Source organism: Hippocampus zosterae, chromosome 2, assembly GCF_025434085.1.
Source record: "Hippocampus zosterae strain Florida chromosome 2, ASM2543408v3, whole genome shotgun sequence".
Classification (NCBI taxonomy): domain Eukaryota; kingdom Metazoa; phylum Chordata; class Actinopteri; order Syngnathiformes; family Syngnathidae; genus Hippocampus; species Hippocampus zosterae.
This window is the reverse complement of record NC_067452.1, coordinates 36,910,993-36,923,158: the sequence shown is the minus strand read 5'-3', so window position 1 is coordinate 36,923,158 and position 12,166 is coordinate 36,910,993. Positions and strand designations below refer to the sequence as shown.

General features: G+C 43.7%; 1 protein-coding gene across 7 annotated transcripts in view; it reads right to left on the bottom strand.

Annotated features, from left to right (window-relative positions):
- LOC127591319 (TOX high mobility group box family member 2-like) overlaps positions 1–12,166 on the bottom strand; it is a 154,729-nt gene that overhangs the window by 34,150 nt on the left and 108,413 nt on the right. For all 7 annotated transcript variants that reach the window (XM_052051361.1, XM_052051373.1, XM_052051381.1 and 4 more), the window contains one exon: positions 5–280. In XM_052051361.1, the coding sequence (XP_051907321.1) occupies positions 5–280 (276 nt within the window). The remainder of the gene's footprint in view (positions 1–4; positions 281–12,166) is intronic.

Sequence of the window (12,166 nt, the reverse complement as noted above, 5' to 3'; positions counted from 1 at the left end):
TTACCGAGTGCATAGGTCCCGAGAGGAGGTGGGTGTCCTGACCCAGCATGTTGGACATCATAAGGGCGGGCAGCTCGGGGTAGGAGTAGGTGTTGAGCAGGCCATTGTGAGGCAAGGAGTGAAAGGGGTACCCTGACTCGTGCTCCATGAGGTGCAGCAGAGAAGGGTCAGCATGATTGGGGGGCGTAATTGGGGGGATCTCGTAGTCTTCATCCCCTGCTCCTCCTCCTCCTCCTCCGCCGCCGCCGCCATTGCTGCCCCTGCCCGGAGTGGAATAGCTCTGCAAATGCACACAAGGTCAATTAACAGCGATTTAGGCTGATTTGCACATGCTTGTCAACTAATCGGCTGTTGTGAATGAATGTTGGCAACGTATTTGGAGAAACACGACAAAATGCAGGTTGCAAAACAAAACCTGCGTTCATATCCACAGGCAATTTAGACTCTCCAATCGACCGACATGCATTAGCATATCTTTAGGTTCGTGGGTGTGAACTGGAGCACACAGCGGAAATCCACAAAAACAAAATGACAATATTCAAAGTTTGCACCTTAAAAAAAACCCCAAAACATCCAGACTATCAAGTTAAAATAATGCAGCTTGTCAATTCAGAGTCTCGCTATAGATGACAATAGCGAAAATACAACTTTTGAGTCAAACGCCCAATTATTGCAATTTAGTTGGCCTGCAGCAATGTTTTTGTGTTTTTGTTACAGATTGAGGTGGCCCGGTAGTCCAGTGGTTAGCACGTGGGCTTCACAGTGCAGAGGTACCGGGTTCGATTCCAGCTCCGGCCTCCCTGTGTGGAGTTTGCATGTTCTCCCCGGGCCTGCGTGGGTTTTCTCCGGGTGCTCCGGTTTCCTCCAACATTCCAAAAATATGCATGGCAGGCTGATTGAGCACTCTAAATTGTCCCTAGGTGTGAGTGTGAGTGCAAATGGTTGTTTCTGTGTGCCCTGCTATTGGCTGGCAACCGATTCAGGGTGTCCCAGGGCTCCAGCACCCCCCGCAACCCTAGTGAGGATCAAGCGGCTCGGAAGATGAATGAATGTTACAGATTGCTGTCGTTCCACACAGCAAGGAATTATTCAGCAATAACTCGATTCATTATCAATTAAATACTCAGGACGAGACACACGCCACAGCTGCTCAACAGAATATTTTGCCTCACAAATCTCAACAATAAAACGTACAATACAAACAAAATACCATGGAGTGTAACGTGGTGGTTATTTCGTAATCGCAAATACAATCAAACCATTGCCATGTTCTTCATTATGTAAAAAAAAAAAAGCCCAAAGTATGTAAATGAGCGGTAAATAAATAAATCCGTTTTTCAAAAGCCCCGGGGAGTGATGCATGAGCAGAGACGAGGTTGTCTTATGCACAAGCTTGTCTTGACATAATGCTGCACGGAGAAAGATGGTTTTCTGCTCTCAAAAGCATACTGGGGGTATTCACCAGGGAATGAAAAGCAATTTTGTCAGCGGCAATCTGATGCCAACTCCCCTTTATAATGACTGAAGAAAATTAATCATCACAAATAATATTCCGGTGTCAGCCATTCAAGTGCTTTTTAATAGAATTTTTATTATTCATGTCTCGTGGTACACATCAACTAGCCCGTTCTGCAACATTTCAGGAATCAATTCAAGATTGTCCTCATGTAGCCTGTCATCTCACCCCGCCAGTGCAGCAATTCATCTCAGAAACAAACATTTAAAGCAAATAGAAATTGCGGAAGAACAGCTATGATATCGCCTAAGCACAACTGGTGCCTCAAGTTAGGCTGCAGCGCTCTGAATGCATGCGATTACTGGAGAGAATGTAATAACACTAAAACATTTTATTATGAGTGCTGAATGTGCCTTTTCTTGACGATTGCTTAAAATGATCACAAACAGTTACAAAACAGTTGTTGGTTTTTTTTCTCCCCACAGTAAAAGGTGTTTGCAATGGCTGGTATCATATCGAATGGTTGTCAGCCATTTAGTATACAAATAGAAACAAATCTCAGTTTTTTTTACACTTTTCTAAGGGTACCAGATGCATAACATCTGTCAAAGTGCTCATGCTGCAACATGAGGAACTACGGTTACCAGTTCTGCATTGTATTTTGTTTGACACTTTCCCCTGTGAAAATAGAAATGGGGAAAAAAAAATAATAAATGGACAAAAACAGCCTGACGTGGAAAAAAGCCTATCGTCCCTAGTGCTGCAATGATTCGTAAATTGTTGCAAGAGCAAGGAATTCCTTATTCGTTTGAAAGAAAATGTCATGGGTGTCCGCTGTCTGTGTGCAAATAACACAAAAATCATAGAGAACAAGTCAAACCCCACGTTCCATGTATGGATACTAGCTTGGTTAGCTTAGCTGGCTAACTATTTCGGCGAATGTGAACCATTATTTTAGATGAATAGGTCAACATTTGCTGTGGGGTGAGAATATAAACTGGGAAATAATCCAATATTAGTTTATATCGCGGTCGTCCGGTAGTCCAGTGGTTAGCACGTCGGCTTTACAGTGCAGAGGTACCGGGTTCGATTCCAGCTCCGACCTCCCTGTGTGGAGTTTGTATGTTCTCCCCGGGCCTGCGTGGGTTTTCTCCGGGTGCTCCGGTTTCCTCCCACATTCCAAAAACATGCATGGCAGGCTGATTGGACGCTCTAAATTGTCCCTAGGTGTGAGTGTGAGCGTGGATGGTTGTTCGTCTCTGTGTGCCCTGCGATTGGCTGGCAACTGATCCAGGGTGTCCCCCGCCTAATGCCCGAAGACGGCTGGGATAGGCTCCAGCACCCCCCGCGACCCTAGTGAGGATCAAGCGGTTCAGAAAATGGATGGATTGATAGTTTATATCGCAGATCGACACCTGATCTATTTCAATAGAAATTATGCTCACTATCAATTAAAATTAAAAAATATATATCAAGATGTAAACTTCACAGGCAAGTCAAACATGTCCAATGACCAAATGAGCCAGCGAAAAAAAAAAGAACAGGGACAACATGATTTGTTTGACTAGTCATTCCATTCCAAGTGTCGCTTATCCCAATCTCCACCTGCAACATGGCGGAACGAAAAATACCAAACACGAAATTGAAAAACTAACGAGTGAAATGAAGAGGATTTTTAATAATTCATACACGTTTGTCCTTAAGAAAGGTCACAAGAAACCTCTTTGGATACAGCGAATGCAGCGGTTCCAAAATGCAATCATCAGCTAATTATGCTTTTGTTAGTGGCTGCCTACCACAAGAATAACCTGGAGGGAAAAAAAATGTAAACATAAAAGCTGTCATTGTTCTTGTGAGGAGAGTACAGATAAGGATTGAATTACTGAGGTAGAAATAACTTGAGACATGGTTTGAACTATGTGTGTGTGTGAGAGTGAGAGAGAGGGGGGAGGGGGAAGGAGAGTGAGAGAGCACACTGCATGCATATATGTCCTTTTTTGATGAGTGAACATGAAATAAAATATTCAGTTTGCTCAAAACTAACCCAATGATATGTGTCAAATAAAAGAATTGCATTTAACACCGGTAGGGCAACGCGAAACAGTTAGTTGGTATTCATTCAAATGGCCTCTGACAGAAAAACAATGTAATATAGGAGGAGACTTGCTGTATGTTAGACACCTGTACATCATCTATCTATCTATATGACTCATATATATTATATATTAGAGCTGTCAGTTTAGTGCATTTTTATTGGCATTAATTTAAATGAATTTTAACGGGATTAAAATTTTTCTCGCAAGATTAACGCGGCACACGTCACAAGCGGATGTTACGTTGCTCTATAAATACACCAGAAACAAAACAACAAGCGCGCTGCAGAAGTCCACGCCCATGTCTGTTTTGCCAGCCACGGCAGTGCGAGACACCGAAAACAGATACTTAAAGAGTTCATTCATTCATTCATTCATCTTCCGTACCGCTTGATCCTCACTAGGGTCGCGGGGGGTGCTGGAGCCCATCCCAGCCGTCTCCGGGCAGTAGGCGGGGGACACCCTGAATCGGTTGCCAGCCAATCGCAGGGCACACAGAGACGAACAACCATTCGCACTCACACTCACACCTAGGGACAATTTGGAGTGTTCAATCAGCCTGCCAAGCATGTTTTTGGAATGTGGGAGGAAACCGGAGTACCCGGAGAAAACCTACGCGGGCCCGGGGAGAACATGCAAACTCCACACAGGGAGGCCGGAGCTGGAATCGAACCCGGTACCTCTGCACTGTGAAGCCGACGTGCTAACCACTGGACTACCGGGCCTCCCTTCTTAAAGAGTTTATGAATGGAAAGTTTACATTTAAAAAGTCACCATATTGCTCCACGGACAAGACCAAAGTTATCTGTTCTTCTCTCTCTCTATGTATCATACAGGTATACGATGTATGCCACTGACGCGATTGTTACTTGTTTGGAACTATTTTGTTTGGAAGGTTACAGTGTGCTGTGTCCATATAAATAGAGCGGGTGGAGCTTCTCTGTGTTCGTCTGACAGTGACAGTGCGCTACAGTGGTAGCGACCTAGCGAAAGTAAAATGTCTCCATTGTTGTCATCGAACCAAGTGTAGTCATTTGAAATGAGGTGTACACAAAACTGTAGAGAGACTTCCGCGCAAGAAGGACCAACACAATCAACATAGCCTGACTGTGTTAGAGGGAGTGAACCCCCCCCCCCCCCCTTTCAGAATGGTTTGCTCCTGCAGCACGGGGGAAGTGTTGGGCTTGTTTGTACAGCCGGCAGTTTCGAATACAGCGGCACATAATGAACACTGGTGTCCGGTGTCTCGTTATTCTTCAACAAACATACAGAAACAGACTGCTGTGTTCAAAGCAAACTTGAGAAAAATGAAGTATACAACCATGGTTTAAATCCACTATAGGATGAGTGCTAGTGTACCTTAGATGTGCACTTTATAATGTTATATTGCTCTGTTTTGATTTCATAAAAAAAGCTGTTGTGTGACAAAATATTTTTTTCACCGTTATTGATGGACAGTAATATTGTGTGAGAGATTATGTGTGAATAACTGCACCAAGTGAAAAATGTTCATGTAAAATTGAAAATCGAAATTGTTATTTCAGTAAATATTTGCATTTGGCACATAGAAAATTGATTCATGATTACATGTTGACGAGAGCATTAAAATGGGGAAAAAATAGGACAAAAATGTAAAGGGAAATTCAGAAACGATAAAAAATGTGTGAGGAATCACAATTAATTTTTTAGTTCATTTGAGTTAATTATGACAGTTGCATTTTTAATTAGATTAAATATTTTAATCATTTGACAGCTCTAATTATATATATATATATATATATATATATATATATATATAGAAATATATATATATATATATAGTCGACTTCACAGTGCAGGGGTACCGGGTTCGATTCCAGCTCCGGCCTTCCTGTGTGGAGTTTGCATGTTCTCCCCGGGCCTGCGTGGTTTTTCTCCGGGTGCTCCGGTTTTCTCCCACATTCCAAAAACATGCGTGGCAGGCTGATTGAACACTCTAAATTGTCCCTAGGTGTGACTGTGTGCGCGGATGGTTGTTCATCTCCGTGTGCCCTGCGATTGGCTGGCAACCGGTTCAGGGTGTCCCCCGCCTACTACCCGGAGACAGCTGGGATAGGCTCCAGCATATGAAGATATACTGTATATATATAAAATACAATACATGTAATAAAAAATAAGTGTTGACATTTGCAATTTGTCTGGTCAAAGCTATTCAATAGGGTTTTTTCCCGCCCATCTTTATGGCTTCTTACGATGCCCTTGGAGATAAGTGGAACAAGGACATTTTACGTTTAATATTTTCAAATGTAAGATAAATAATTCATAAATATAGGATATTTCAGGACATGAAGGAGAGTGGATCAAAGTGGGGTCAGAATAAAACACCCAAATGTTGATTCAGCCCTCTCCTTCAACCTTCACGCACCCCCTCCAGAGGTGAAATGTGAGCAATGTGTCTTTTTTTTTTCAGACAAGGGCATTAATTTGATTCTCGAAAGAACCAGCCAACGTGATTCAAAAGCAGTGGTAATTATTATTTGTTCTTATGCGATGGTGTTTGCTATCAAAGAAATGGGCGAGAGCGGGGGGGTGGGGGGGGGGAGAGATGTAATTTTGGTCAAATGATACAGTTTGGAGCCTTCTCTTTGTGTTTGCGCTTTGTCAATTTTTTGTGAAGCAGTAATAAATAAATGAAAATAAATGGAGCCTTTTCGTACCTTCATGTTTTAATTGCCCGGGTCAGTTTTGGGGAGTGCATAAACCTTTCAGCTTAAATGAGTGCAAGAGAACACCCATTCCTCCATTCCCTGCACAGATTATGCTCATTTGGTATATCATCATCGCTTCCAACACATTTGGAACTCAAAGAAAAAAAAAGATCTCTTTTCATGATTATGTGACTATGCTTTTATGCGAGTACATTTCGTCGGTTCGGAAAATGGATGGATGGATGAATTCTCTTTTCAACAGAGACATGAACAATCGTCTTAATTTTTGAAGGATGTGTTATGTATGCCATTGTGTGTGATATTTTTAGCACTGGGCTGCGCGATTCACTTTATGAAAATTACGAGGGATGGCAAAGGACATAAGTTGGCTTTTGTCAACATCCTTCATTGTCATACGTCTTTGTGTTCTAAAATAAAAAGCGGTACTTTCAAATTGCTTACATTTTACATCGGTTGAATGAAATAATGAACGTGTCTTCAGTAGCAATAGATGTGTCCGTATTGTGGTGGTTGAGAGAAATTTTTCAACATCTGGGTGGGTCACACGGGTCTCTTGATGGACTCATTTGTGGCTTTTAAGATAAGATAAGATAAGAAACCCTTTATTAGTCTCGCAATGGAGAAATTCCCAATTCACAGCAGCAAAGTTATGAAAGGAAGAAGTAGAACGACAAAATATAGGAGCTGCTGGAAAGGCAACCACTCTCGCGGCGCCATTTTGAAGTCAAAATAACAAAAAAAACACAACACAACACATAAGACACAGACAGTCGTGCAATCTTCACCAATTTTCTGCATACACTTTGTTGTCTGAAGCAGTTATAGATGAAAGAGGAGAGGATCAAAGTGCCCTTTCACCAGTCGATCAGAGGTGAAAATGTGCACACGTCTGCTACAAGCTAAGTTTTGAAAGCAAACACGAAGCTGTAGCATCCATTGACGAAAAGAGATTAGTTCACTTCTCCTGTCCCACGTAATCCGCTTCAAACTCCAAGCCGCGACTCCCAGTTCCAATTCCAAAAAAGTTTTGATGATAGACTGCTCATCTGGTAATGATATGTTCGTTCAAGAAAGGAAAACAAAATATGACTGAAAACACTCAAGAGCCTGGCACAGTTAATGGCAAGGGCAAATCATCCAGACACTGCAAATGTGAAGTTTTCAAATTCCTCAAGGGACCGTTTGATGTAATAAGACGCACACTGGAAACGTGATGAAAATAGCCGAGAAAAAAAAAAAAGGACTCGTAAAACTAAATAACTTTGAATGAGTATACAATGTCCTATGGAAAGTCATTCAGCCATATGCTGCTCTGTGAATAAAATGACAGTGCGGCATGGTTTTGGCGACAAACAACAGCTGGCCATGCATACATAAAGATCCTCGCGTCCAGTTTGTTCATGCGAGATAGACACGTGGCAACGGTAAACCTTTAAAAACATCTTATGGGGGGAATTTCACATTTCACCTTTCAAGGCAACCTTGTGGCGCGCAAAAAGGCAAGAAATCAAGCTCATCGTCGGCTACAACGGATGAGGAACGACCGGAAAAAGCCTGCCTGACCCGTCTTTTTGAAAAAGACGAGTGAGTTCATTTGTATCAACAGGAGCAAACAGTGTGATCGAAAAGAATGAAATAGCACCCGGTTGACTGACAGCGGGACAGAATTGGGATAAGTGTGCGAGTCCGGGTGTTCCACATAGTTCGTGTCTGTCACTCATGGACCGGTGGGCTACAGAAAGCTTCAGCAAATGGCGAGACGGTAAGCTAACCTCTTCCCTGCTTCACGCCCGCACTGGTAATTCTCTCAAATGTCACATCAAAATGGATCTCATTTAAAGAAAGACCCGACTTTCAATTGCAGATGCGGGTTGACCTGAGCTGGACTTTAACACGGCGGTGGAGGATGTACTGTATTTTGAAAAGGTCTAGAAAAGAGCAGTTTCCGACACATTCATCTCTCTCTTTTTTTTTATCGCCGTTGTAAATCAAGGAGTTGAAGTTTCAACAAAACATCTGTCATCTTTACACTTGGAACAGAAAGGTTCTCCAGCACATTCTTCTTATTTGTTTGAAAATATATTTATATATGTGTGTGTGTGTGGGGGGGGGGGCATGTTTCTTAGTGGTTCATCTCCCCCCGGGGCACACACAGCCGATGCCTTGGTAATCACATATGGCACAATAGCTCGAATATAATCGCCTTTATTTTTATTTTCATGATGTCACCCTTTTCGCCCCTTGCTTCATGACTCGTACACCGAGCGGAGACAGCAGAAGGGGGGGGGGGGGAGGAAAAAGCAAGGGAGGGGTGAAAACAAATGATGTGGATCCCTCATTGTTCTTTCTCTATGCCCTCATTCCAGTCAGGGTAATAAGAGAACATTGTGATTTACTGTCAGCCAAGCGCAAGAGTGCATCAGAGAGAATCCACTGCGGCAGCGGCCATTAAAATAGATTTAACTTCCCACAGTATTAGGCCAGATGTCTACACTTCTATTATATTTCAATCAGCCATGACCTTGGTCTCCGTGTGATGAGAAAGATCACAAGGGGAGTGAGAATGAGAGAGAGAGAGTGAGCGTGAGTGAGCGTTGGGGGGTTGGGGGGGTTGTGAACTACACACAGAAAACCAATATAAATATCAAACTACTTTGTCCCGCTAAATCCCTTCGCTCCATCGCGCTGCATTTACAGCGAGATGCTAGGGACCGAAATAGAAGCAAGGATTCAAGTTCGGTTAAAAGAGTGTATGAATCATTGAGCGCTCTCTTGGTGCTGATAAGTTGGCTGCTTTTTGGGAGGGAAAGCCGCCGTTGTGCAGGGAAGACGCATTTCAATGCAGTAGAAGCGTGGGGTCATTTTGATGTTCTTTCACGAAATCTCACTATCAGTCGCCGTATTCTCCTTAATATGGCAATTGTATTTTATGATTATTTCTCCCCCCCCCCCCCCCCACTATGTGCCATCCCTGCATCAAATCCTGCATCCATTTCATGCTCATGAAAGCAGAGCAAAGGTTGCTGCTTGTTCTATTTTTGAGGCTGACGGTAATTGGACTTATTGGCGGGCATGTGCTGACCTACATAAAGAACTACAGATCCCTGGCTACAGCTCTTTACAATCCCTCCATGCATAGGCGTGGATGTTGTGCCGACGCGACTCTGATGTTCCTCCAGCACTGTTTTCAAATATCCATTTTACAGTAGTGCCTTTTTATTTTTTGGGGGCGGGGCTTAGCCAGCCTTGATAAGACTCAGTCTTAAAATGTGAATATATCATGAGACTCTCCCGACCTTGCCAACGGCTCTCTTTGACCTCAAAGAGAGGTTTTGAAATGTACGTTGGTGTTTTCAGACAACTGCTTTGTATTTCTCATCTTTTGTCTTAAAGGTCCCGTTGTGATGGTGAGAGACAAGCAGATTCACTGATAAAGGGTGAAGTGAGTGGCAGTGGGGCTATAATGGTGTACTGTGAGTCACTACTGACTAACCGAGCCTTCGCCTACATCGGGGTGTGTGGTGCCAGTGTGTACTGAGGTGACTCAGAGAGGGATAGCGAGAAGGAGGAGGTGGTGGCGATAGTGGGGGTTAAAGGCTGACATCAACTGTTCTTACAGGCCAAACCACATTTGGGTATCAAGTCACGGAAGGCACAGTAATCATGTCAAATAGTTTAAATGGAAAAAGTTTTGATTGGTTGACTCGACCTGACAAGTCAACCAGGGCGGAATTAAACCCAGAAACTGTCTCTTCTCTTGTTTTGAGAACTTTCAAAATAAGAAATGATCTTCCTTTCGACCCACCTCACCCAGAATGTGCAAATCATATGAGAAGCATCGAAAAACGATTTCCCTGCGGAAGAAACTGTCTTCCATATCAAAGATTTCCGGGAGGAAAAACCGCATCTCAGAACCACAGTGGAACATCCGCATTTCAGAAAATGAGATTCAATACGTTTTGTGCATTGTAATGTCGATCGACAAGCGGGCCCTGAAAAAACGCTCTTTAATTTACAGAATAAGAAGATTTGTGTCAATAAGCTTGCAGCATGCCCGCAATAACTAACTGATGAGCAGACAATGCCGAAAGTTTGAAGTGTGTCACTCTCCGGTTGGGTCAAAAACTAAAGAATATAAAGATCTGTCTTCAAATGAGTTTTAAAAATGGACAGAGAGGGGCGCTGGCCTAACATGTAACGGAGGGTCATTCCAGAGGGAAGGACCAGCAACAGAAAAGGCTAAATTCCCTCTGCTTAGTCCTCGGCACTTCCAGTTTGCGACGTTGTGCGATTGAAGTCGTCTTTTCCCGGCCAATCATAGCGGCATCCCTCATTTGCATTGACATCTGGGCGGTCGGAGCGCAGTATGCTCGAGTACGCCATGCTTGACTTTGCGGAATGAGAAATAGACTCGCTGGGGTCAATCCATGACATTGACAGATAAACTGCAAGATCTCCCCTTGTGGATGATGTTGTCGATGTCATCCCTCCATCCATCCCTCTCCAATCTGCAGGCCTAACCACTCAAACATAGATTAACTAAAGTGCATTGAGTGTAAATCGATCATGCCTTGAGTAAAACGCTCAGCTGCTCCGTTTGTAGCAACAGAGCTAACCCAACGTAAATGACGCCAGCTTGCGCTGTATAAGTGTACGCCATTAAACGAACACGCACCTTAGACGAACATTCATTTTATTGTGTGCTGGAAACAACATCAGAGCGATCGAATGTGCAAAATAGCATTCATATCGTCCAAATCATTCGTTCGTCGTCTTCCGAGCCGCTTGATCCTCACTAGGGTCGCGGGGGGTACTGGAGCCTATCCCAGCTGTTTCCGGGCAGTAGGCGGGGGACACCCTGAATCGGTTGCCAGCCAATCGCAGGGCACACAGAAACGAACCACCATTCGCACTCACACTCACACCTAGGGACAATTTAGAGCGTCCAATCAGCCTACCATGCATGTTTTTGGAATGTGGGAGGAAACCGGAGCACCCGGAGAAAACCCACGCAGGCCCGGGGAGAACATGCAAACTCCACACAGGGAGGCCGGAGCTGGAATCGAACCCGGTACCTCTGCAGTGTGAAGCCGACGTGCTAACCACTGGACTACCGGGTCGCCTCGCCCAAATCAATCCAAAATTACTTTGAGTATTTTTTTTTCCAAGACTGAACAACCGTTAATGATGGAGGTTAGCAATTCTTCAGTTTTTTTAAAATTCATCCCCCGGGGTCAGTTTAGGAGCGGGGCTCGGTATCCATCCCTACCAGTGACAGACTCCTGGCAGCATCTAAGTCTAAAAACAGCAAAATAAACAAGAGCAAAATGAAAAAGGAACAGAATCAGCGGGAGCGCGAGACTAACTAAAGAGGGCACTCTTCTATTGCAGTCGGCCAAATCGATAAAGACATCGGGCACAGCAAGACACCCGTGAGCAGAATTTACAGGAAGAAACTTAGACCAGTGCTTCAAATGGACACAAGGATGCAGGTCTAAAAAATTAGAGCGAGGGACACACACAAACACAAACTCCTTTGATCTTAAAATATACTTTTCTGCACAGCTGCTTCTCCTAATCCTTCTTTTGTTGCCTTTCATTTTCACATCACTATTTAAAATAAACTAGATGTGCATGCATGCAGGCTAATTACAGAGTGAGGAGAAACCAGTCAAAACTTTCTAAAATACATACGCGCGCACACACGCACACACACGCCGACAGATCAGGCCTGATATGAATCCAAAAGACCCTTATTGTCCATTGAACCAAATTTGAAAATGTCTGGTCGGTGTTGAAGGTAGCCATTTTGGTTTGGCGGCCAGCCTTGTCATGCTGCTATTACCCCCCCCCCCCCCCGCACGAAAAATATACACCGCAATCAGCATTATTTGACACATGCGTGCTAA